Genomic DNA, 26,858 nt, shown 5'->3' with positions numbered 1-26,858 from the left:
GGGAACGAAAAGTTAAAGGGTAGGCTCACTGCTGCGGGGGAAAGGAGGCTTTTGTTGACATAAAGAGCAGTGATGCGCAGGGCCGGCTGTATTTTGCACCGAGAAAAAATGGGATCCTGTGACTTCTACAGATTATGGAAATCGAGCATAATTGATAGTTAGCCACACCTTCTGAGATTCCAGTAATCACTGGCCACACCTTCACAGCCCTAAAGTAACTAAAAAACCTGCTTTTATGAAAGAAGTTCTTAAGATGTTAAATTTCACACCTCACGCTTCACATGTAGTCTCATAAGCCATGGCAGAGCAATGGGCCCACATGCTTCTTCCTTTCCACTCTCCCCCTCCCATTGCATGTTGGTGTTGATGCACAGATCCTGGAACTTAAGAGTTCCCTAATAACGTCTCAAATGGGGAGGTGGACCCATGTTGGTTTGTTAACCAGGATAATTAAAGCAAGCTCTGAGCCTGGTTAATATTCTAGTTAGTATTTATTTATTGTGAATACCTGTTACCTGCCCTTCAAAAAAAGTCCCAGGACAGGGTGCAATAAGAATAAAAAGGACAACTGTAAACCCCAATTTCAAATGCAGTTCCAGAATCTCCACGCCAAAGCGTGTGTGCAAGGGAAGGAAGGGCGAGTGGGATGGGGACAAGCAGAGCCAACACTCCACCTGGCTTCATAAACTATCGTTTGTTACAAAGCCATGTCCGAACTGGCCCATTCTATGCTTTTTCTGAACATGCACACAATTCCAGCCTGCGATAGTTTTCTATGCTCATGTTAGGATGGAAAGACCTATTGACGCCGCCCTGCCTTGCATTTCCACTTTTGACTCTGTTCCATGGGAATTCTATGAAACAGTCCTCGACACAATAACCGCAAGTGCGTATAACGTATTTAAAACCCGTTCAAAAGCTAGATAGGTTCCCACCCAGAAGGGTACCACATGGCCATGTCCTTGCCCTCACCTTGGCAATGTTGAAGTCAATATTGAAGCTCTGCCCATCACCCTCCACCTGCCAGATCCAGATTTTGCAAGCCAACTGGCAAGTGCTGGTGCTAAGTCGCTCCAACGTGAAGGTGCAGTGCAGGTAAGGCTGCAGACCACTCCAAAGGTGATAGAAGGGAATCTCCTGTAGAGAGAGAGAGAAAAAGAGAGCAGGCTTGGGTTGGGGGGGTGTATGGATTTCCTCAGTGGTGAGGAATGAGGCTCCTAGGAGCATGATGATCAGGCCCATGTTGTCAGCAACTGCTAGTAGAATTAGGAACTAGGCAAACTATAAAAGCAGACTGATAAATACCTGGCCCCCCTCCCACAACTACAGCTAGTGGGTGGAGCTTCATAAGAGCTTAGCATCTTTCAGATGGGGTATTCCTGGTCCTGAGGATATAATAATAATAATAATAATAATAATAATAATAATAATAATAATTTATTATTTGTACCCTGCCCATCTGGCTGGGTTTCCCCAGCCACTCTGGGCGGCTTCCATAGAAACCAAAAATACACTAAAATACCACACATTAAAAACTTCCCTGAACAGGGCTGCCTTCAGATGTCTTCTGAATGTCAGGTAGTTGTTTATCGCTTTGACATCTGATGGGAGGGCGTTCCACAGGGCGGGCGCCACTACCGAGAAAGCCCTCTGCCTGGTTCCCTGTAGCTTTGCTTCTCGTAATGAGGGAACCGCCAGAAGGCCCTCGGCGCTCGACCTCAGCGTCCGGGCAGAACGATGAGGGTGGAGACGCTCCTTCAGGTATACTGGGCCGAGGCCGTTTAGGGCTTTAAAGGTCAACACCAACACTTTGAATTGTGCTCGGAAACGTACTGGGAGCCAATGTAGGTCTTTCAAGACCGGTGTTATGTGGTCTCGGCGGCTGCCCCCAGTCACCAGTCTAGCTGCCGCATTCTGGATTAGTTGTAGTTTCCGAGTCACCTTCAAAGGTAGCCCCACGTGGAGCGCATTGCAGTAGTCCAAGCGGGAGATAACTAGAGCATACTATGGGGCTTTGCACTGAATCCCAGTAATTAAGAGATGAAAAAGGGAGGTGACATAGCACGATGACAGCAGGCAGAAGAAGAGGGAGCCTACTCTGGATACAGAACACTCCCAGAGCCCATGGACCACTTGCCTGATAGCTGACAAGAAGCTTGCTCTTCCACAGGGAGCTGGGCACATCATGGATAGAGAGGCGCAGGTTGTGGTAACTGTCCTTGAAGTGCAGGATCCGCGGCACGCCAATCAGCTGCCCCCCCATCTGCTTCTCTACTTGTACCACTTCCTGGAATTGCATGGACAAAGCAGAGGCTGAGTGACTAGAACCCATCAACACCCATTTCCTCGTGTCTTCCGCCTTCTGCGGAGGCGCAGTGTGGAGTTGCAAGGGACTGATCTGGGTTGTTGTGACAAAATCACTGGATGGTGGGGAAGGGGAGAGGCCTAGGTGAGGCCGGACACCCTGCAATTATAGAGCAACATACCGGGCATGTGGTCAGTGTCGCTGAAGCGGAACATAGGCTGTACTACTACAGCATTAAGGCTGTTCAACTGTGATTCTTGAGCAAATAATGGGCTATTATGTCTGGAGCAGGTGGGAAATTTGTGGGAAAGAAGCTCAAGGTGTGTATGTTTGGGGCATTTTCAGGGCAGTATTTTGGCCTTGTGGGGTAATACCTTGAGTGCATCACGGGTGTCACTGAGGCAATACACGCGGACATCATATTCCAGCCCAGTACAGGTAGTGGGTGCGAAAAGGACCAATTTGAGGCGCTTTGAAGCCGCCATGCTGAGCGATTCCCCCACCAAAGCAAAGCGGCCTAGTTGTTCTGTGAAGATGTAGCAAGCCTGGGGTTCCAGCTGGCAGTGGAAGAGTTCCGAGGGCACGGGCTCACCCAGGTGCAGCACATCCTGAGGAAACGGGAAAGGCGGTGGGGGGGTGGGCAGAGAGATAAAAACCACCCTGATCAACAGTTATTGGCACAATGAGCGCAGAAGCAGCACAAGGGAGCCAGTGCAGATTATGGCTTATTTTCAGAAGCATTTCTGTACCGTACAAGGTGTTGTACACTGCAAAAGCATCAATTAAAAAATTTAAATTGCATTTTAAAAGAACAAATAATCATTAAGGTGACCAGCTAATCAAAAATTAAGCAGCTGCAAAGGTCTGTTGGCAAACAAACAGGTGTCAGAAGGAGAAGGCTGACTAATACGCTAGAAGTACAGTGCTTGGGTAGTTCCTTGAATCCAGAGCAGTTTATGAATTCTGAAAAAAAATAAAGCAAGAATGGATGGCCAACACACAAGGAGAATGAATCTGTATTGGTGGGGTATCAGCAGGAAACAGCTGGTATATAGGACCAAGGATGCAGTACTGAGCTTGAGAGGGTAGGAGGATTGTTGCTCTTTGGGCACATATAGGAACATTTGCACTACATTCAAGCTGGAATCATAGAATGGTAGAGTTGAAAGGAACCACAAGGGTCATCTAGTCCAACCCCCTGCAATGCAGGAATTGTTTGCCCAAGCTGGGGTTCAAACCCACAACCCTGAGATTGAGAGTCTTATGCTCTACTGACTGAGCTATTTTCAGCTAGTCTGAGGGATCCATCACAGCCTCTATTGTAGAACACAAATCAGAATCAAATGTGCCAGTGCTGGGCAGTAAACACTCCATCAGATTCTGCTAATACTGAAAATAGGGTAATGTATATTCTACAATTCTGGGGGGAAATGTAAGATTGTAATACTGGAGGCAGAATCCAGCTTTCATATATATATTACAAAGCATGTTTCTATAACATTTGGATGCAAAGATATGCTTGAGAGTGTATGGCGAAGCCCTGAGAAAGCTACAGGGATAGCTGAATAAGACTTCCGTTGTTTCCCAAGGATGAGACTTCAGCATCACGCATAGTTCCTCCTCTTTCTCAGAAGTAGAAGAAACAGTATAGAGTTTGCAAAGCAAGCAAAAAAACCCACTATGAACAATATGACTGATTTGCATAATTTAAACAGGTTTCAGAATTTAGGTTACTTTGGCCCGGAAGGTTGTTTGTTTTGTAAAGCAAAAAGTACAATACAGCCTTGTTTAAAGCCTTCGGGTTGGTTTGCGGCTGCCTGAGGCCAAGCACTCACCTCCCATGTGCCCTCACACGACTGCTTCTTGAGGCGGAGACTCCAGGTCTCCGGGTTTGGCTCCACACAGTGGTCCATAGCTAGGATGACAGGTCTGGTGAGCAGCACCCCGGGGGGCCCACAGCTGACAATGGGGCTCAGCAGGGTCTGACAGCCAGCCAGGGGCAGCCTCAAAAAAGAGAGAAAACCATGAGTTGGAAAGAGAAGGGGCATACAAAGCCAAGCACAGACGCTTCTGACTATTGCCATGAGCTAGTTTCCCTTGGTTATCATTCCAATGGGCACAGAAAGCAAACAGGATCTGCATTCTCACCACTGGGCGGTGGAAGCAGAGTGGAGAAATTGGGTGGGGTTATAGTCAGCATGTACTACTGGCAATCCAAGCAGAGAATTGGAGCTGGCAGTCTTCAGTAAGTGCATCGGAAATGGATGCTGACATAAGGGAATGGGGAAGGATCATGGCTCAACAGCACAGCGTCTGTTTGCAGAAAGTCCCAGGTTCAATCCCTGGCATCTCTGGGTAATCCAGGAAGATCCTGGAGAAGTGCTGCCCATCAGTGTAGTCAGTGCTGAGCTAGATGGGACTCTGAGTGCTGAGCTAGATGTGTGAATTGGCATAAGGCTCGTGGGGAAAGTGGAAATGCCTCAGTTATGGCAGACAGCTGTTATTGGAGCTATCTGCAAAGTGGGAACTCCAAAAATGTTTCTGAGAAGATATCCACGATGAATAAGTTGCATTAGGTATCCTTCTTTGGAAGGGAGCAGGGAAAGGGTGGGGGCAGGAATTGTACAAGTGTGCAGCAGTCAAGTTCCTTAGAGGATGACTAGCCAGAGGGTGATGCTCCATTGAGCAGCCTGGCAAGGTCCTTTCTGGCTGGCAGATCTCACCCGCTTAGCTAACATGACTTATCCTTCATACTCCAGGCCAGGTTGCTTTAGATGTCCTAATCAAATCTCCCACCTCAATCCTCAACCAGCACCAAAGGGATTCTTGACACTAAATGTGCCATGACAGAAGCATGCTTTCTCCATTTGCTGTTGATGCAGCTGTGAGCAGAAGGATGCGGGCAAGAGTGGGCTGTCAAGGGCCAGCACAAAAACATTAAATCAGAAACATGCTCGGTAGCATTTTAGGATGTAGTTAAGATTGCGACAGAGAAATCTGCCTAGAAATGGCGGGTGATCTCTGTTGATTATATAGTTCAATCTTACGAGCATGACGTGGGAAGCGCTAGACTGGTATTACTAGAGCTTTGATGTAAAATGCTCAGGGTTGGGGTGCTGCTGGCCCTGTAGCCTCTGTACATGTAGAACAAGTAGATGAGTCCTATTGCCTATTTCCAATCAGTTTTGTTTCCTTCAGGCAAGTGTGTGCCTGGTAAGAGATTGAAATGCCGAATGGGATAATCTGGAGTTGTGGATCTTGAAGGGATAGAATTACACTGAGAATTTTCCAGCAAGAGGAGTAATGTGTATGTCAAGACTTTGTTTCCTTCCTGGATGCTGTAGCTGACCTTCCACAGTGACATTCAATTCATGCTCCTCATGAGTGGAGGCAAATTTCTGCAGCCCATCTGCATGACAAGGTCTACAGGGATGCAGTTGTCCAAGAACTCCCTGTGGATTCTACAGGTACCTGTAGGAGAGCCCTTATGTGCCACAGGTGATGGGTGGGCATACGGGGCAGGCATACAGTGGACTGGAGTCAAATTGGTATATGAGAAATTAGGGGTCCCACTGACCACTAACGGGGTAGTTGAAGGATTTCAAGGGTAAGAGGGATACCTCACATCTTCCTGCTTGTGCAGCGTCAGGTAGATTTCATAGATCTTTCCTCGCGGGATGGCATCAGGTGGGATGAGCAAGCTGACACCTAAAGGACACAGACATTATTGCTCAAGGGGATGCAATATACAGTGTCCATGGATGGCCCAAGACATTTCTGCACCTTGGACAGACCCCAAAATGATGTCCCGCTCCCCAACAGAGAAGAAGATGTGAGGGAAGAGCCAGCTCCAGGAACAAGGGGGGAAGATCAACATCAGGATCTGCTGCCCCTGTGAATCCTGACACCAGGGGCAGTCGCCTCGTGGGTGGACTAGCCCTTGTCAGACCTTCCTATGGGTCCAGGCTTGAAAGAAACATTCCCTGTTCTCTTGGGCAAGCTGACCCTTGGGCATCAATAAGGGGCTGCTCAGTATCGGGACAATTTCCCCGTAAAGTGGGGAAATGGTATATGTGGTTTCTATCTGGAATTTATCCACAAAATAATCACTTATCGTATTCCTATACAGGCCAAACAGGAAGCCTCTGTCTCTTGCATGTGTGTGCTTGAATGCTGGTCCAGAAGGGAACTACGAGCATCATAAAGCATCTACACTTTTCCCTACCTAGCTCAGCCTCCCAAATCCCCAGCCTTCCTTCTCTTCCCATCTCACCTGTGTTGGGGATCATTAAACGTCCACCCAGGAAGTTGAAGGTTCCATAAGCCATGTTGGCACCACCCCTGGGCAAGGAGCGGAAGAAGCTCTGGGTGGAGAACCGAGAGACAAAGTCCACAGGGTCCGCACTGGGTGAGCTGTGGTGCAGGGTGTGGCGCCCACTGCCCAGGGGGCTCAGCAGGTGCCCATTGCCAATCTGGAACTTGCTGGGTCCATCCTGGCGTGGACACAGTGAGCCCTGGTAGGTCATGGTGGTGGTGCTCAGGTCAGGCTGGATAGTAAGCAAGTGGGAGTTATCTGCAAAGAAGGAGAGACATTTATGTTAATAACCCAACAAACTGGGTTGGTCAAAATACATGTGCTGTTTGAACGTATTGAAAGCTCTTCTCTAGGCAGAATGGAAAAGAGAGTTCATTCTTAGCACAATATACAGACCTATATTGCTTACAGATGCAAATGCAGATATTTTCAGTCACCTCAGGTAGATAGCAGCCTAATCACATAACATCATCTCATCAGACAATGTTGCACAAAATACATTAACCAGCAGGGGTAACAGACTGCTGCAATGACCCGAGAAACAAAGATCCCTGTTCAAACCATCACTTTTTGTATTAATAAGGTTATGCATTTTATTTCCCAGAGACAGCTTCCTAAAGATGCAGTACAGTCTCCCTTGCAGAGCCCAGGAGTCTGGGCTAATTCACACAACCCATCCGGGCAGGATATCCAAATGCAGAATGACTAAGGGAGCTGGCCGCATGACACAGTTGTCGTTTTAACGCCCCACCACTTGTCAGGGTGCAAAGAGGTGAGCCTCAAAGGCCAAAGGTCGCATCATGAGGTGATGAGAAAGTTAAGTGGCTGATGGAATGATGGTAGGATACTTCTTCCGCCCACACCTAGATGCTCATAAATGACCCAGTCCACATGTATGTGAAGCTATTGTTTAAAACAGACCAGCCCTTGCTCTTTGTGCCTGCCTCTCTCCTCCCTAGGCTGCCTTGCAGTAGAAATAAACCAGAGCACTGGCTTAGTCTTACATGCAAATTAACAGTTGTGGTTTGTTTCCCTCCCAGCAAACCACAAACAGTAAGCTAAGAAAAAACATTGGTTACTGCTCATGGTTTGTTTGGAGAAAAACAAAACCACAAGTGCTGGTTTGCATGCAATATGAGGCCAGGGATCTGGTTTCTTTCAGCTCCTAAGCAGCACATGGAAGGAAGGGGGCAAGCAGGAAGAGCAGCACACTCTAGCACTCTGCTCATTCATGATCAGCCATTTTAGACCATGGCTCTGTGTTCAAAACAAACCATGGTCTGTTTTAGGGCCTAAAACCTTTGGGCCATGGCTTTGCCAACCAGGCTAGTGGGTCTTTGTAAACCGGTTCCAAAATGACAGAAATGGAGTGGTTAGGATGAAAGATGTGCTTAGCCACAAGTGTGATTTTACTATACAACTACCTATGATGGCCATTAGATTTTACTGACTTCCTCTACATTACATAATAGGTTCCCTACATGTTTAACTTCCTGGGGGTGTGACAGTCACCGTGACAGAGATGTGCCAGCAAGGTCTTGCATCTTCCATTCCAGCAACTACTTTTCCTCTAGAAGTTCATGTTTCTTGATTAGTGGGGAACCAACTTTAACTAACTAGTTCAGAAATACTTGAAGAATGCCTGGCAGATGAGCTGGGGGTGGGATGATTAGAAAACCCTTCTTGTACAGGCTCCTGTTCTGACCAGTGCTGGGCTGCCCTTACTGGTTGGTGTCCTGTAGCCCAGTGAGGGCTGGCAGGAAGCATTAAGGCCTTGTAACTGGAAAGGGTAATTTAGCAGGTTCTCACAAAATATGCAGATGGCCTGTTTCTAACCCTCTGGTGTTGCATCTTTCTTTGGCAAAGGCAATGCTTAGTAGTGTTGAGATGCATGGCTAGAGGTGAGTCTCTGGCTATAATTATGGTATTTTGTAAGAGATTTTTGGTGTGTTTATTGGGTCTGTGGTTTTTCTACGTAGTCCTCTGCAGATATCCTCTGCTTACGCTGCCTACTGTAGGAAGCCTTCAGGTGTTTAAACAGTTTTAGTCTTCTGTTATCAGAAATTTTCCCATTTGCTCACTTGACTTGAATTGAATCATAGAGTTGGGATGGACCCTGAGGATCATATATAGCTGAACCCCCTGCAATGAAGGAATATGCAGTTGTCTCTTATGGGGACAGAACCTGCAGTCTTGGTGTTATTAGCACCATGCTCTAACCAGCTGAGCTTATTCTGAGCTTATTCCAGAAAGCCATTTTTTAAACAACGAAACTCTTTAAACCACTGTTTTTAGTTGTCACCAGGTTCCATTGTGCTTTTAAGATCTGTGGTTTTTGTTCAACGTAGCACTACAATGAATGTTCTCTCAGTCAAATTATTTTTGTGTGTGTGCGTGCGACGAAACATTCTCCCCCTCCCTCTAAATCTGTTCTGGGGTTTTCCCCAACCCTCTGGAATAAATTTGAGAATAGTGCAGATGGAATAGAGGGATGGGAAATCCCCTTGAGCTAGTATGTGAAGTTTGTTGAATACTACCATTTCGTATTTATTTTTTGTAGCACTTGTAACAGCAGGAAGGAGAAGCAGAGTAGGGGAGGAAACCCGAAGAGCACATTAAGAGTTGGCACAGTAGTCACGGGACTCTTAAAATGGCGGGCACCATCCTATTTTGCTACAAGACACACTGCGGCTGTATCTTACCTAACCGTTCTGCAGTCGTAGAAGAGACAAACACCGTATCCACATCGAGACCTGGCAGCTGACTGTGGCTCCAGGAAGGCTGCTTGCACTCAATGCAAAGGACTCCAAAAATCCCCGGGATGCCCCAAAATTGGCGTGATGCTCACCTGCTTTGGTTGGCTTGATGCTGACCGGCTGGAAGCCAGCAGTGAGAATAGAAGAATCAGCCACGTCAGAATCCAGCCCTTCCTTCTTGCGGCAGTAGACAAGGGTTACCACTAGGAGCAGCAGCACCAGGCAGACAGCGACAGCAATCAGGCCCACATACAGAGCCACATCCTCAGAGCCATTCGTTCCTAAAAGGAGAAGCAGAAGAACAGAGAGGTGTGCAATTCTGAGCCAGTTGTTGCCCTGTATAAAATAATGGCATCTCCTTCTGGAGAAGGAGCACACTGCTCATCTGCATGGTGTGCAATTATCTATGGAAGTCCGCCAATGTTTCTAGGGAAGGAAGAGACACTGGATGAAATGTCATTGGCCTTCTTGCAATGAGGGTCATCAAGGAATTAATAACCAAAACCTGTGATCCCTTAAAAAAAACACCCCAAACCCCTGCCCTTTCCCTGTCCTTCAGTGCAAAGGCACATTTCCAACCTCCTCCTTTTTGCGCTGGGTATTGAACTCACAGCCTTCTTTGAGTCCCCGTCTAACAAATGATGCAAAATCCATATTGGAGAGGAATGGGTGGAAAGCATGAGAGATTCCTTTGGGAATCAGGGTCTGAATTAGGCAGGGTAGTGGTGGCAGGATAAGATTCTCAACCCATTTTTAGATAAATGCAAGATGACATTCAAAACAAGCAGCGTATTTTATGAGCATCTGTTGTGGTTCCCTTTTATAATAACTACAGCCATGTTATCAGCATGTTATCAAAGAAAAGGGCTGCTTTGGGGAACAGTGGGTGCTGAGGCACAGGCAAAGCTGGGTGAATGGTGAACCCAGGACTGAAACAGAAAAGGGGTTTTGTAAGTGTGAGATTGTGCCTGGGACACAAGCCCATTTAATTGTTCATAAGAACAATAACCCTGTCTGTCGAACCAGTGTGTTATCTAAAAATCTTTATGTTTATAGAAATAATAATTCAGAAGGGGATTTGAAATATGGTGTACGGGAGGACTAGACGCAGCCTTCCACAAAGGGTGCTTCTGCAGGAAAAGTTTTGTGGCAGAGGTTGGTTTGGGCAAGGTTAGTAAGGCTGCAGCCTGGCTTGAAAGGAGCCCTTCTGCTCCTGTCTCATAATTTCTAAGTAAAGGCAGACAGTCTTTAATTGGGAGAATTGGGATCTTGCTTATGATCTCTGAAGGTTGAGTAAGTAGAAACCTTCAAAGCTCCATGGCCAAAATCCCAGCTGTGCAAGAGAGTGTGAGTGTGTGTTGTCCTTTGTATGAAGCCTCTGTACAGAAGAAGGCAGGTTGGTGGGGGTTGAAGGGGGAAGGGGGGGAAAGAAAGAATGCAGGCCGGGTGTGGGTGTGGGTGTGTGAGGGAGAACAAACAAGGCTTCTGTGTTAATGGAAGCAAGCATTAGTCTGGTTTATGAGGCAACATATGTACAGGGAATTGTATGTAAGGGAGGAAGAATGAACGAATGAACCAGTTTTTTTTGTGTGTGTGTGTGTGTGTGTGTGTGTGTGTTGTGAACCAGCACTTTGCCCTGCTGTCCCTCTGAATCCCTCACGCACCTCCTCCCCACCCCCACTGCCAGCTGGGTCAAACCGTCAGCCTGAGTCCCCCTGGGGAGGGCAGGGGGCCATTGCTTCATTTCAGCTGTGAGAATGCTTAATTTGATGTAAAAGGAAGAAAAAAACCCTAGGAGGCCTAACAAGCTAGAACAGTTAATGAGCCAGGATGGGGCCTGTCACTCACTCTTCCACCCTGGCAGGGCCAGCGCAGAGCTCTCCTGCCTTGGGGTGGGGGGTGGCACACAGCCTGCTTGCTGGGCCAGTGCGCACCAGTTGTGATCTTTCAGGAGAGAGCTCTGGGGCCTCCTCATTAAGGGACGGAACCTCAGGGGGACGCATGGGCCAGGGGGTGCCGCTGACAAGGTGGGTTTCTGCCTTCTAGCCTGTGGCTATGAGGCAACGCTAAATCAGGCAGCAGAGATTCCATCTGTGCTGGGCAGACGGCTGCTAGTTCCTACGTGGACAGATAGGCAGACCAGAACTGACAGGCCTCAATGCCCTTACATCTCAATCAGCCTGCAACGGAAGGTCGCTCAAAAAAAGCTACGCAACAGGAGGCAGCACCAGTTGCCTATGTCCACAGCCACCCTGGAGAGGCACACCTGTGCCAGAAGATGCTCATCAAATTCATGCAACCACCTGCACCTCTCCCCTCCATCTCCACCCACAGCATGAGTCTTATATTTCCCCAAAAGCAGCAGGAACTCACCATGAGTGCATAACTCGCTAGTGCAGTTGCGGGTCTCCAGTTCAGGCCCCTGGCACTCATCCCCACCATTCCGGGGTGCCGGATCCGAGCACTCACGGCTTCGCCAGTGTGTACAGTCTGCACCACACACCGACCACATGCTCCAGGTTGACCAACCGCCAGGCACTGCCAGACAGGAGGAGGCAGTACAGCGGCTTAGGGACCAAAACCCCAAATCTCAAATGGTTTCTCATTCTCAGCATAAATTCTACCTCCCCACCCCTCCAAGCCCAAGCAGATATCTCACTTGCCAGATGCTTGCAGCAGCTTGGTGGGTCGAGAGGACGCTGTTGGTCGATGTCAGCTACAGAGAGGAGGGACCGGGCTGAAGTAGCTCAGGGCTGACCCATTACTGGCCACCGCAGAAGCCACTCCTAATGGGACAAGGGGGGCCCTCCCATACTTGTAACACGCCTTGGAAGGGGCTCAGAGATGGGAAGGGACAAACACAGACACATGGATGGGTTGGGGAAGACAGGTAGAGCAAAGAGGGGAAGGCGAGGCAAAGGCCAGCTGCTCTCTTGGGACCAGTAGCTTAAACAGAGCTGAAGGCACTGAAAAAACAAGTCCCAGGAACATGCAGCACCATTCTGGGCTCGAGGTCACTTTGGGGAAAGGAAGTGGCAACCAAACAGTGGTGGGATACTGCATAGGCAAAGCTGTGTGAGCAGCGAACTCTGGGCTGAAACAGAAAAAGGGGGGCTTGGAGTGGACTGAGAGTGGGAGATGTGTGTGGCTCAGCCTGCTCTGGGCTTCATATGTGTTAGATTTTGAGTCTTTCCCCGCTGCTGTGGGTGGTGGGGCGGGGGCCAAGGGTGCGAGTGAGTACAGCAAAACAGAGCCGCTGGAGCAGGTGCGCAGCAGTGGCAGGGCAGTACCTGGGCACAGGGTGGCGCAAGAACTTTTCTGCACATTCTGGCCCTCACAGAAGGCCCCCCCGTTGAGTGGTGTTGGGTTGGTGCAGCTCCGGCTCCGCTTCTGCCAGCCCCGTCCACAGCTGGTGCTGCAGGCTGACCAGTCCGTCCACGTCGACCAGCCGCCATTCACTGGGGGGAAGGGACAGCATCAGCTAGAGCTCCCAACAACGGTGCGCCCTGGGAGGGCCAGTCGTTGGCAGCAGGGAGGGAGGTGGGGTTCTCTGTCTGGGCCCAGAGAAGGAGCCGAGCGCTTCCAGGGTTCTCCTGGGCCAAAACGGCCGGCTCTGGGGTGCCAGCTTCCCTCTTGCTTTTGGTATGTGTGTACAGCTTGGGGAGAATACACAGGAAAACATGGGGGGATGCAGGAGGAGTCACAAGCAGAGGGGCGGACACTTGGAGGAGGGGGTGGGGTGGGGGGTCATGCCGCTTTCTCCTGTGAGATTCTGCAGGAGCATCGCTTTCTCGACATCACGTTGACACAGCCTGGCTCCCCCATCCACCCCCTCTCTCCCTCCAGGATGGGTTTTTCCTCCATTTTGAGGTGCATGTACTTAGCAAAGTCCCCTCTTCATCACACCCCAAAACAGTTGGCCCAGCCCAAGAAACAGTGCTGCCCAAAGGGAAGGACAAGCTGACCTCCACACAATTCTTCCCGTTTCCTTTTATGAAAGCTGGCTGGCTCCGGCAGTTCAAATCTTCCTTCAGTGCTGGCAGTGGGCTAGCATCTCCCACCCCGTCTGAGGGCAGCAAGTGATCTTAGAGGCACACCCAGCTTTGTTCCCTAACACCAGGCTGCCACTCCCCACCTCTGCACCAGCATCTGCCACCTGAGATGGCTCCCTCACTCTGCCTAATGGTAGAGCCGGCCCTGTCACTGCTTCATCTTCCCCTTTGAGCTACAATCAAGCCTCCAAAGAAACCAGATTCCTGCCCTTGCCCCCAACCCTGAAGACTTATGGAGAGACCTGCTGGTCGCCCATTGGTCCCCTTTCCCTGAGGACCACCTATCCCATCGCCTGGTGGGGCCCTACCATAGACAGTGACAGCAGCAGGGGAACTGCGGCGACGGGCCACAATGTTTTTGGCCACGCAGGTATAGTTGCCTGTGTCCACCAGGCGGGCCTGTTTCAGCACCAGGCTGTGCTCCAGCGTGATGTAGAAGTTGGGGTCCAGTGCTGGGTCCACGAGGTCTTCGTTGTGCAGCCACTCGACCTTGGGGAGACACAAGCCACACATAGGGCAGGAGGATTGGGTCAGGCCGCGTAGCCTTTAAGGACACTGCGACTGCAACGTGTCTCAGAAGAAAACACATTCTGGCACTGACCTAGTGAGGGACAGAGATTGACAGGCCACTCAGCACCAGGGCAGCCCAGGGAGGCTCCGAAATGTGCGTTAATGAGCTCTGCAGAGAGACAGCCGGCGTCAATCAAGTGGCTGCAATGAGGGTGAGGGCAAATGGGCTACAACGAACCCAACCTAGATCGTCTGCAGGAACTGCAGGGTGGCAAAGCCAACGCTGGGGAGATGCGGGTTCCAACGTCGGGTGGTCCCTATGAAGTGGTTTGGTTTGGTTTTGTGCTACTGGTGGGCTTCCTCAACCGTTCTCCCCAATGGCCCCCTCAGTACTGCCCAGGATTAAGCATGCAGGGCCAGTACTCACTTCAGCTGGTGGGATCCCCTCTGGAGGGCGGCAAGGCAGCACAATTCCCTGCTCAATGGAGACCTCTTTGGCCAGGGGCTCCTGCTCGAAATTCTTTCGCAGATCTAGAAAGAAGAGAGGCTTAGAGTGGTGTCAAGATGACATCGAAGACCCCCCCAGGTCATACTAGGCCACAGCCTTGTCTGCTCCCTGCCAACATGAGCAGCCAATTGATCGTAGTCGATTCAGACATGAAAGAACAGGCTCTGATTTTCAGCTGTAGGTGGGGGGAATGACAATGAGGCACTAGGAGAGGGAAGATGGGTGGTTTGAAGTCCTAGAGGGGTCCCCTGAGCAGACAGGAGGGTAAGCAGGGCGCCACTCACAAGCAATGCGCACGTAGGCCTTTTGACTCTTGGTGGTGCCAGACGTGCTCCAGGCGACACACTGGCACCAGTACTCTTCCAAGCCAAAGATCTTCTCCACCTGTTGCCGCGAGATGTCGATCCGCACTTCCATGAGGGGCAGGCCTGCCAAAACACCAAGGGGCAAAGAGGCAAGGGTGGAAAGCAGGGAAGGGGGGAGAGATCAGTGGGTGGAGGAGCGCTACATGAATGGGTGTCACAATTCTGTGGAAGTGCAGTAAGTGTGCAGAATGCTGCTGTGTTCAGTTTCCAGAGAACCTCAAGTATCATGAGAAAAGTGGGGGGGGGGACCCAAACATGTCTCTGGCTCTGATTGTTGCAAATATATGCTCAGAAGCATGTGAGAAATCTCTAAAAAACTTCAAAATGTAATAGTGAAATCTCAGGAGAACACAGCAGCCAAAGAAGCACAAAAGCTATGCTAACAGTATAAATATGAGACCTCCTAACTCCAGGTCAGCAGTGGGACAGGAGCTGAGCATCGGCCCTGCAGCCATCAAAACAAGACTCCTCTGCTGCCCTTTGATGCCCCACCCCTCCAGCACTCACCCGTGGTTTTGTTCATGCTGCGCTGTATGATGTGGTCGCCCTGGTGCACCCACTCGCCATTGCACTTGAAGTAGATCTGAGTGGCAGGCGTGGCCTTGCAGGCCAGTGTCACCGGTTTGTTCTTGACAATGTAAACATCCTCCGGTTCCAGCAGGAAGTGAGGGAGCAGGTCAGAGGAAGAGCCAGGCACAGGGATGGGCACTGTGGCACTCTGCTGGGCACCTGGGCAGAGAGGAGAGGGGCTAGAAACTGGCACACTAGCAACCACAACGTTCACAGAGGCCATGAAGAGTCAGGTTTCCACCATGGGCCTTGCGTAGGTGGATTTCATGCCAAACCTCAAGGTTAAATCAGTACATGCAAAACGCCTTTGCTCTGCTGGCCACCAAACCCCGCAGTCCTCTAAGATCAAACTTCTTCAGTTAAAGGGCAAGGCTTCAACTCTCCTTCACTGTAATCAGAGCAGCAGCAGCAGCTCTTTGGGGATCTCGGCTAATTACACAGTTAATTGGTCTGTAACATTAATGAAAGCAACTGCAGCAAGAGCTCTCAGCCATGCTGCTGTCCCCACAGCCAACTCAGATGGCCATGTTCTCAGTCCTGCTGCATCCAACCAAACACCACTGGGGCCAACAGAAAGCCCCCCGAGGTACTTCCTCTTTATTAAGTATGCTCCGGCAAGTGTCAAAAACTCACCATCATTTGACATTTACCAGTAACTCTTTTAAGATTTTAGGAGGCTGGTGGGAGATGTCAGAAAACACTTTCAGAGGAGTAAATTAAGAGCATTACAATGCCACATGATACATCATCCCACGCTTGTGTATTAACAGGGATAATCAGAGGCGATAGTTTTAGATACTGCCTTCAACAGGAATGCACACTTACAGATGGTGCGGTAGTCGGCAGCTGCCTTATACGGAGTCTGACCACTGGGTCATCTAGTTCAAAACTGCCTGTACTCTCCCACCCCTAGGTAGAGATGCCCGCGACTGAACCCACAGCCTTCTGCATGTGAAGCAGATGCTCATTGAATGTGTGTAGGTTTGTTTTACTTCCTGACTGTTCACAATATGGAATAACTTTTGGTTGTGCCTGATGCTACTAACAATTGTGATACTTGCCTGTGTGTACTTTCCCAAGCAAAATACTGGCAATGCCCTTTGGCTTTAACCTACAATCACACACCCCCATCCCATCTCATTGCTTTGTTAATAATGTTCCTGGATGAACTTGGGGTTCCTTCTTCAAACTTAAGTCTAAAGATACCCTTTTAGCTTCTTACTGGGACAAGTGGGCAGCCTGTGATGTATGGATAGGAACAGTGCTCAGGTTTAAATTCCCTCCTTTATGCCTTAAATTCAGCTTCCTACACCTGAGGAACAGGAAGCTCAATCAGATGATCAGCTCAGATAAAACCAGCTATTAGATGTAACTCACATTGCTCCAGATATGGAGAGCTAGAACCCTCTGCCTTCTGTCTCACTAGAGTCAACCCACATATCTTCCAATATGTGTTAGGTAAAAATCTTCGCAATGTTTGCACTGCTTCCCATTTGTCACTGGCCTGTGTTGAGCTGGGATAGCACAAATGAGGTTAAAGCGATGCAATTTTGCAGTAAAATAGCACATTGCTGGCTGTCCTGGGAATGGGGTGGGCTAGATGCTGATAACACTTTTTTTAAAAAAAAGAATACATAAATGCTAACATAGAGATTACAATCCACTTCAGTGTGGGGGTCAGCACACAGTTTGTCTGACACTTAAGGATTCTGGAATCTTTCACTTCAAAATGTCAATTGCCCTATCATCTAAAATGTATATGCAAATGCTTAAAGCGCCACATTTTCTTCTGCTTCGCCCACGTGCCTGGACGCTACAATTCCAGAATTTCTGAAGCACAAGTGTATGCTGAGGACGGTTCCAGACTCATTCACAAAACAAAAAAGCCAGTAGTGCTCAGCAGCCAAACACATACATGGGGAGAATGTGCCGGCAACTAGCAGACACAAGGAGGAAATGCCAATAGGTACACTTGCCTATGATATACATAACCAACTTACTCCCCGCCCAGCCTGCCCCACCTCATCCGCCACTGTGCCCTCATCCCTGGACCCTAATGCGAGGCCCTGGTTCTTCTCCCTGTCCTTCCTATTTGCCGAGACGTGTGTCACGGTGTCCCCCCCCCAACCTCCCCCCATGACAGGCGTCCAGAGCTGGGGCTGCTGACAGCAGGCTTTCCCCCCTCCCGCCCTCGTCCCCGCCGCCTCCACTGGGGCTAATCCATCACGGCCGGAAATGCCGCACGGCGCGCGCCCAGTGAACCTGCGCCGATCCCTCATGTCTGCATTTAACTGCTAATGAAAAAGAAATGTAGTGTGACCAATAAGGGACATAGCTCACTTCTCCGGGGGCCTCGTCTCGTCATGCCACGCTGAGCTGATCCCGCTCCCTCCCCTCCGCCTCCCAGCCGCGCTTTCGCCGGGCCTCCAGGCGCCTCTCTCCGCAAGAGCAGCGCCACCGCAGGCAACCCCGAGGCCGCCAGCTCCGGCCCCGCGGCCCGTGCGGGGAGGCCGGCGAAGGCCTGCTCGCCGAGGCAAACCGGCCGCGGCGAAAGGGAGGCCCCGCGCTGCTCCTTTGGCGGGAGCAGGATTGCGGCGAGCCTGAGCAAAACACGCGGGGACTTCGCGTGGCCGCTTCTCTAGCCGCAATAGGACAGGCCTCCTTCCTCGCAGCGGGCGCTTCTTCTCGCCTGCCCCGCCGCTCCTTCTGCATCCCTTTTCAACAGCCCCCTCGGAAGCTCTGCCATTGTTGCTGCTGCTGCTCCCTTCCTCCTCAGCAGGAAGGGCCGGTTTAGCGCAGCGCAGGCTCCCGCACCTCTCAGGGTTGCGCGCAACAAGAGGGGATTTTCACTCCTGCAGCATTACAATGATGAGATAAGCTGCAGCCGCCCAAGTGCCGTCTTGTACTGTACAACACCACCACTGAAGACGGGCACTGGAGTGTCCTGTCCTCCTCGGCACCTGACTGCTCCCCTTACTCATCTTCCCGGCCCACCCGTTGCTGTACATTTAAAGCACACCCAGTGCACATTTACAGCACCTGACTTCCCCCAAAGAAGCCTAAGGACGGTAGTTTCCCTCCTCACCGAGCTACCGTTCTAAGCAACCTTAACAAACTATGATTCAAGATCGTCTTTACTTGGACTTCGTGATTTTAACCCAGGTGCAACTGGTCACCTTCTACTTGCCTCTTTTATAGGTTTGTCTTTCATCTTTTAATTTCCGTCTGTTGTTATAACTGCTCTCTCTTGTTTTATATACATTATAAAATGAAATAATTATTTTAAAACGTTGCAAACAAGCAAACTATGGTTCCCAGGATTCTCATGGGGGACTTGTGTGCTTTAAATGCACATTGAATGTATCTGATCAACAACTACCACCACCACCACCACCTCCTAAGCTTCCTAGTGTCTCTATGCTAGAGATTATTTGTAATATGCAGGTAGTTCCCAAGCCTGAATGGACCTACCCTTTGCTACCTATCATCCACACACCACATGGGATAGGAGCAGTTTCAGTGCATTGTGCTCCCACACTGCTCTTTTCGCAGGCATGTGATGTGCCAGTTCCTGTGCTGTAATTATTTCAAATCTGAGCTGTTGGTTTTGGGGTGGGGTGGGTGAAATGTTATAATGTTGCTTTATCTTTGTAGTTCTAAAATTTTGCAAGCTTTAGAATTGTTGTGAGTCACCTAAAGACCATTTGGCATTAGTCAACAAAATAATAAAGCAATAATATTCCCAATTCTGTGCACATACACCTGATCACCATATGTTACGTTTGTATGTTTTGCCCCATAAGGAGAGTAGTAATTCCAAGAGATGATCATCTTTTCAGAATCAATCCCCCTTAAGGGGGGGGGATGGGACCGCTAGAAATCTGATCAAAGTCTTTCTGCTACCACATCTTCTTTGACCTTTAGACCAGAGACGCCCAGGTTCAAATCCCTATGTAGACACTAAGCTTACTGGTTGACCTGGACAAGTTGTTATCTCTCGGCCTAATGTACCTCACAGGGTTGTTGTGAGAACCTGCATATGACACCCTGAATTCCTGGTTGAAAAGGGTGGGATAAATCCATAATAAGCAAAACTAACAAGAATCTTTTTGGTCATTAGGCATCCAAGAACCTTGTGAGGTAGTCATTTTTTAAATTTCCATTGGACAGATCATGAACTGAGGCAAACGAGAGAATCTGCAGCTGAGAGGGACCCTAACACACCTCAGGCCTCTCAGTCCAATACACTATCTAGTTCTGCAAGCTTAAATCAATATGATCAATTGATCAATAAACAAAAGCTTTAATTGAAGATTAACATTAATTGGTGGGGCTGAGAGATGCAGCCTCCTTTCCTATTGACATGGAAGCAGGAATCTTTCTGCCTCCCCCCCCCCCCGAACCACCACTAAGCAGAAGAGAGGGAGGTGCAAAGGGAGTAGTGGAACAGGAACGATGCTGGCTCAATTGCTGCACCCCCTCTTGGGGTGTGGATAGTTTCACAGTCTTCATCTCTGAATGAAAACCTGCAAAGTGCACATGCACTGCACAGCCACATCAGCATACTAACTCCTTTCTCCCTGCAGCAAAGCTGATTAAAAAGAACCTTCAATATGTTTTTTTCGGAAGGACCAACCTCCTTCCATATGGTTCTCCCTGCATGCTCTGGTCATCACCTGACACACTGCTCCAGATTCATTGACTCTGTGAAGCAAACAGCTTAGCTGCTGCACATGGGGCTTTTTCTTCAGTGACACTCACCCTGCAGAACGCCCTGCCAGCTGAGATCAGTCGGGCCCTGGCACTCTTATTTGTTTGTGTTTTTTTGCAATTATTTACTACCTCTCTGCCAAGGCCCCCAAGGTGCTATAATAATGTTTTCAGCAGTTGGTGAAACTTGGATCTTCATAAATACTATGCGATTTAATTGATATTGCTACTTGCAGTTTGACTGCTGTTCCCAGAATATTTTTTTTATTCTATGTTATTCATCGGTCACATAATGACAGTCATTATTTTTGGCTCATTATATTAACACGGGGTTTATTATTCTTGCTGTTTTGAATGAGGGTGTATATGATATTTGTTTGCTTGATTTCATTAGCTGACTTGATTTCCTATGGTGGGGTATAAGTTTTATAAATAAATTCTTCCAGTCTGTATCCAAAGCTAGCATTTCAGGGTAAAACCTCCATAGCTATGCCTTTCCACCTAGTACAGGCATGTCCATTTCAGGGGCCTAATTTGGCCCGCCGGTCGATTTAATCTGGCCCCTGTGGCAGTATATGTCTTGGGGTAAAATCCCAAAAAACTCAACAACTTTGGGGTAAAATTGTAAAAGAAGCTCAACAACTCTGGGGTTAAATCTTTAAAAAGCTCAACAACTTCAGTCGGCCCTCACGCATGTTCACTTCATCAAATCTGGCTCTCTTTGAAAAAAGTTTGGGCACCCCTGACCTAGTGCTAATAGTACAGTGGTACCTTGGTTTTCAAATGGTTTAGTTGTCGAAAAAATTGGCTCCCGAACACTGCAAACTTGGAAGTAAGTGTTTCGGTTTGTGAACACTTTTCAGAAACTGAACGTCTGTCGCGGCTTCTGCTTGAGTGTAGGAAGCTCCTGCAGCCAATCAGAAGCCGTGCCTTGGTTTTCAAACAGTTTCAGGAGTCGAACGGACTCCCAGAACGGATTAAGTTTGAGAACCAAGGTACCACTGTAATCACAAAAAATGGTAGTGCACAGCTAATATCAGTGCCAATGCATTCCTACAATTTGAGTCTTTAGCATGGATGAGACTTGAATTCCCCCTCCAAAGCCACGTTGGCTGTAGGGTGTTGCTGTCCTAGGGATTATTACTTGGTAGACAAGCCCAAAGTGAAGAGAAATACATTTCCCCCTCTAATTATACATAGCAGTAGTTTTGTTTATTGAACTGAAATTTCCTGCATGTTTAAAAGAAGTGACATCCTTCCTTCACTTGCCCTTAAGAGGCCCTACATTGACATTTTGTTCATGTGAGAGTCTATTTAATCACTCTGATCACACGGGCACACACACACGTTTCAGTGCTGACCTGGAACAGACGTACCATCAAATCATGCACTCAATTTCTACATCACAAGACGATCTCTTTGCACATTTCGCCCATCTCTCTGTTCATATCTGGAATGGTTCTTTTCATGCCCAGATGCATAAAACATGTACCGTTATTGCAAAAAGGGAGCCAATTAGTTGCCAGTAGCTGCCTATCTCATCCTCCTGCCTCTTGACTGGGGACAATCTCCTTGTCCCTGATTGGCTATGGCTACCTGGATGTGGCTGAAATGAGGGAGCGCCCTTCCCCAAGGCAATGCAGCTACAGCACTCAAAGTGAATGTTCAATAACGCCATTGGCTAGACTGGGGGCAGGGGTTGTTGTTTTCTGTCAGGATCCCTGAGGCCCTTTCTTCCGGCTGTATAAAGCAGAGTTTCACATGTGCGTTACTCCAGATCATAGGAAACTGAATTATACCAGGTCAGACTCTTTGATCATTGACTGGCATCAGCTTTCCAAGGAATGGCTTTCCCCATCACCTGCTACCGGATCTTCACCACTCGACCAAGACTTTAGCTGAAGCAGATGCCAAAGGATGCCCTAGCCATCACTTTTAAAAAGTCGTGCTACACAGACATTAAATTCCTGCCGCATTTATTCCTCCCACTCCCTGCTTGGCCTCCAGAATCAGCCTTGCTTCAGTCTGTTGCATGGCAGATTCTTCCACCTGGATTGAAACTGGGATCTTCTATGTACAAAACATGGGCTCTGCCACTGAGTCACGGTCCCCAGTGATGGGTGCATGAACACTTCATTCCCAATGTCCTGAACCGATGCCTTCATGGAGAAGCACCAAATGGCGGCGGCTGCTTTGGTTTCTACACACTCTGGATGATTGGCCTGCCTATCTGGCGCATCTCAGGAGAAGAGGCATTTGAAACCCCAAGGGAGAGAAGAGTCAAGGCGCATCATGGAAGGCAAGAGAATGTGGGGAGGGGGGGAACCCTGAAGCTCCCTTCCTCCAGCCTCAGGGACTGGGCTCTCCTTCCAACAACAGCTAATAAAGCGGACTCCTAAATAAGCATTTGATTAACAAATGCTAAAGCGGCGATTGTGTCACTGCGCGGAGCTGTAATTGCTGCTGATAATTGGCTGCTTAGAATTTAATAAGCAATTAAACAGAATGGAATGCAGGGGAATTAACGCCGAGACTGCTCCCCGCCTGCTCCCCGCCCACCTGCACACTTTCCACCTGCTCCCCACATATACCCCTTCCCCACATGCTCCACACCCACCCGTTTGCCTCCCACAAAGCCCCCCACATATCCAGTCCTCGTCTGTGGGCTTCCCACATGCACCCCTCATGCCAGAATGCCCACTTGTGCCGGAAGGGATTGGAAGCCTGACAGTAGAGTGATTTCCCTCACACTCCTGTCAGGCTTCCAAGATTTTCGATCCACCTACATGCTTCCTACAGGTTCTCCTTGCCAGACATTTCACATGTGCAATGCAAATATCCCTGGACTCACTTGCCTGTCTCACGACTTCCTGAGCTCCCTTCATGCTCCACCCCAAGCACCTCTCAGACTCAGCACATGAAGTGAGCACCTTGCTGCAGCTAAGCAGTTCTGGCTTTGATCAGGGCCTGGAAGGGAGACTCCTCTTGGGAACCCAAAGTATGCCACCTTGGTTTCCATCATGGAATGGAAGGAAGGTGAAAAATAAACCAGTGCATCCTTCACAGACACAACTATTGTGCTTTCATTTCTTTTATGTCCTGTTTTCAGCTGCAAATTTCAGAATGCGCACACATTCACTATATGCCTTCATATGACATCCCCCATGCCCCCCAAGACACCTACAGCTCTTGCATACCTTGCAGGCATTACTTCTGGCATTTGTTGGATCCCCTTAATGATCATGTGGCTATTCCTTGGGGCTGCCACACCAAAATATGTGCTAGACTAGATTGACTTCTCAGTTCTTCAGAAGTCCGTTTCAAAGTGCCCGTCCCTTCAAAAACAGCTTCTGGAGACTCAACAATCAGCTGGTTGTCAGATGTCCTGAAGCTCTTTCAAAGTGCAGCTTGAGAGAGTGCTTTGATGGGGACTTCTGAAGACCCCTGTAGGCAAAAAAGGTTACCTGCCATCACTGATGGGTGATTCTTCCCGTCTGTCCAACTTGGCCAGAGAGGGGTTGGGGAGATACCTATATCTCCTCCCAGTACCCCTGGGCTAAAAGGTTGGGCTAGGACTGGGCAGAACCTGGCTCACATCCTCATTTGCCAGGAAGCTCGCAGGGTAATCTTAGGCCAGACGCTCTTGCTCAGCTTAGCCTCAGGGGAAGGCAGTGGAGGGGAAGAGAACCAAATATGTCACTTGAAGCTCTTTGGAGGAAAGGTAGGATATAAAAAAATTAATAGGCAGCTAAACTGTTGCTAGAAGGAACTAACTAGATGTAAATGGGAATCTACCCCAAGCATAATGATGAGACTGAAGAGAGCTATAAACAATCTGAAGACAGCTATAAAGAGGGAAGCCGCCACAAAAATATAATATTTGTACTTGTCCTCAGGTTCTTAACCAGCTTGCTATATCAGACTGAGGTCTATCTAGTTCAGCATTCTTTGTCTAAAAATGCTCAGGGCAGCTTTTACATAGGCAGCTTCTTTTGAAGAAAAGAGCCCTAGAGATTTGTGATGTTGTAATCATTATTTTTTATTTACTAATCCGTAAAGGCTGAATGGGTATTACAGGGCCGCAGTAGCAAGTCCATAGTGCAAGTAGTACCAGTCCCAAAGTGAAAGCAACGTCAGTATTAAAACACAAGATGACCCCACCAGGTCTTCCTTCACTCACACACTGCCAGGTAAAAACTAGTTTCTGCTGAAGATCTAACACCAGGTACATTTCAGGTGCTTGGAACAAAGGGCTTTGAGACAAACTGATGGTTACTTCCCATTTGTCCACCATCAGTGACCAGGCCACACTAAAGCCCCCCAAAGATGGGCCCCATCTCCATTTTGCATGATAGAACAGCATGGCCCAGATGAACATGATTCATTAGCCCTTGCCTTTCCCACCATTTTGTCTCCATCACCATGGACTTCCTCCATTCCATTGCTTTCAAAACCAAACCTCTATGTAGACTTCAAAAATCCATAACTAAATGGCAGAATTGTGGGATGTAAACACAGGAGCAGTCAATGACAACATTCCTAGAGTGTACATGTTAGAACATGGGGAGGGATGTCTGTCCAGCAAGCAGGTAAACTTCCTGGGGACGGACTTCCTCCGCATGTGACCAGAGGTGGGTGTGGCCTCACCTGTGCAGGTAATGATAAAAGCACAGGGCAGGCAGCCACTCTCTCTCTTGCCTCTTGCCTCTTGCCTCTCTCTCTGCCATCTTCATCTTCTGAAGGAGCAACATGCCCTCTTGGCTCCCAGCCAAGAGAGGACCGTACTATCTTGCTACAAGATAGATTCTAAGTGCATGTAACCTTTTTAAGCCTGCCTACCTTCTGGGATCATATTGTGAACAGAACGTGAGTAAACTCTTTTATACTTTTATAAAGACTGTGTCGTGTCTTGTATTTTAAGAGGGAACAAAGGGGAAATTACCAGAGTAATTATTATAGAGGTTCTAGCGAACCTGTGCAAGCGTTACCGTTGCGTACTTAAAGGGGAATGTCTATAAACTCTGCTGATATTTTGGGAACTTGTTAGTACAAGTTGGATAAGGATATAATTAGTCAATATATCCTCTCCTGCACCCCAGAACATTCCCACAAAGGGTTATTGGCCCCAGTATTGCATATTTCTGCGTATTTTTGAAGGATTGCGTTGGATTGTGATTTTGAGTTGAGTAGTATTTTTCTGAGTTAACTTCCTGGTAAGCACATGGTCCTTTGTTCCATTGTGCAGTGGGGATTAAGCAACCCCCCCCCCCTCCCCTCAGAGTTCACAGTGACCCAAGGCAGTGAAGATTTGTTTTGAATTTTGAGATTTTTGAGATTTTGATTTTGAAATTTTGAGAAATTTTGAAATTTTGAAGAATTTTCAAATTTTTGGATTTTAAGATGGCTAGAGCAGCTTTTGATAGTGATGCAAAGCTAGGAATGCCTGTGCTGAATGAACACAATTTCATACACTGGAAGCAGCGCTTGATAGCATGTTTAGATTATAAGCACATTTTGGAAGCTTTAAACCCTCAACCTACGGGATCGTCTGAGGAAGCTTTAGCCAAGATAAGTGCTTGGAAACGCATGAACAGCGAAGCTAGACACATAATTTTGAGTGGACTTCGCGATGAGCAGCTATCATTAATAAATAGTACAGATGATGCATCTCAAATCTTAAGAGATATAGAGCGCGTGTATGGAGAATCTAGCATAAACTGCTTCAGAAACTTGGTGTGTAAATTAACCAGAGTGAGGATGAATTCAAAAGAGGAATTCACAGAGCACATCAACAAGTTTACTGAGATTATTCAAAGAATTGATCTGACTCCCAAAGCTTTTGATGAAGACACAAAGATAGCATTTTTGTTATCATCACTTGGACCACGCTTTAGCGCATTTGTAAGTTTGATGGATCATAGACAAGGTCTGACTTTTAAAGACTTGATTGGTTATTTAAAAGAAGAATGCAGAGATAGAGCTGAATCTCCAGTGAGAAATGCTAGAAGCAAGGACAGCAGTTATGCATCTAGGCAATGTACAAAGTCCAAAGAGATGCCTAAGAAAGTGATTTGTTTCAATTGTAACAAAGAAGGACACATTGCAAAGAATTGCAGGGCTCCTAAAGCCAAGAAACCCCACCCCTTTCAGCCAAAAGGAGAAAAGAAGGGGAAATGTGAATGCACATGGCTACTGCAAGAAAGGAATTTAACTGTCCAGAATCGTGAGAATAGACGTAATAAATGGATAATTGATTCAGGTGCCAGCTCACATTTTTCATATAAAAAGGACTATTTTAATGAGATAAATGATGAAGAAGGATCTGAAATTGAAATTGCAGATGGCAACATTGTTAAAGCAAAAGGTGCAGGTTCCATGAGTCTGAAATGCAATATAAACAATGAATGCATTGAGAACACAATCTCTAGAGTTTTGTATGTACCAGAGCTGAGCTGCAATTTAATCAGCGTGTCCACTTTGGACAAGAAAGGTTTCCAGATCACATTTGGAAATGGAGAATGTAAAGTGACTAGAAATGGCAAAGTGTTTGCTCAAGCAGAGCTAATCAATGGTGTATATGAGCTTGATCTTTCAGAGAATCAGTCTGCAAAAGTGGCACATTCCAGCCAGAAGGATGAAGCAGATCTGGACCTGTGGCACAGAAGGCTTGGACATAGAGACACCAACGTCATTCTGGATCTACAGAAAAGAGATCTTGTAAGAGGTTTGCAGGTAAAGCAGAGCAACAAAGCTCCAGCAAAGTGCAT

At 48.1% G+C, this 26,858-nt stretch overlaps 1 protein-coding gene across 3 annotated transcripts in view; it reads right to left on the bottom strand.

Annotated features, from left to right (window-relative positions):
* UNC5A (unc-5 netrin receptor A) overlaps nt 1-26,858 on the bottom strand; it is a 91,317-nt gene that overhangs the window by 2,045 nt on the left and 62,414 nt on the right. Inside the window, exons 1-14 of one of the 3 annotated variants that reach the window (XM_081850197.1) lie at nt 17,722-18,329; nt 15,319-15,540; nt 14,731-14,874; nt 14,366-14,469; nt 13,737-13,917; nt 12,667-12,834; nt 11,750-11,914; nt 9,469-9,657; nt 6,579-6,878; nt 5,926-6,013; nt 4,141-4,309; nt 2,680-2,913; nt 2,138-2,287; nt 973-1,137 (exon numbers count right to left, since the gene is read on the bottom strand). In XM_081850197.1, coding sequence (XP_081706323.1) covers nt 973-1,137; nt 2,138-2,287; nt 2,680-2,913; nt 4,141-4,309; nt 5,926-6,013; nt 6,579-6,878; nt 9,469-9,657; nt 11,750-11,914; nt 12,667-12,834; nt 13,737-13,917; nt 14,366-14,469; nt 14,731-14,874; nt 15,319-15,540; nt 17,722-17,746 — 2,304 coding nt within the window. In that variant the 5' untranslated portion in view covers nt 17,747-18,329. Of the gene's footprint in view, nt 1-972; nt 1,138-2,137; nt 2,288-2,679; nt 2,914-4,140; nt 4,310-5,925; nt 6,014-6,578; nt 6,879-9,468; nt 9,658-11,749; nt 11,915-12,666; nt 12,835-13,736; nt 13,918-14,365; nt 14,470-14,730; nt 14,875-15,318; nt 15,541-17,721; nt 18,330-26,858 lie in introns of those variants that run through there. The other 2 variants (XM_081850196.1, XM_081850198.1) reach the window with 2 other exon arrangements.

The sequence above is a fragment of the Podarcis erhardii genome, assembly GCF_964252035.2.
Source record: "Podarcis erhardii genome assembly, chromosome: 2".
In the NCBI taxonomy this organism is placed as follows: Eukaryota; Metazoa; Chordata; class Lepidosauria; order Squamata; family Lacertidae; genus Podarcis; species Podarcis erhardii.
The sequence above is the reverse complement of the archived record's forward strand: the minus strand, read 5'-3'. Positions and strand labels throughout refer to the sequence as shown.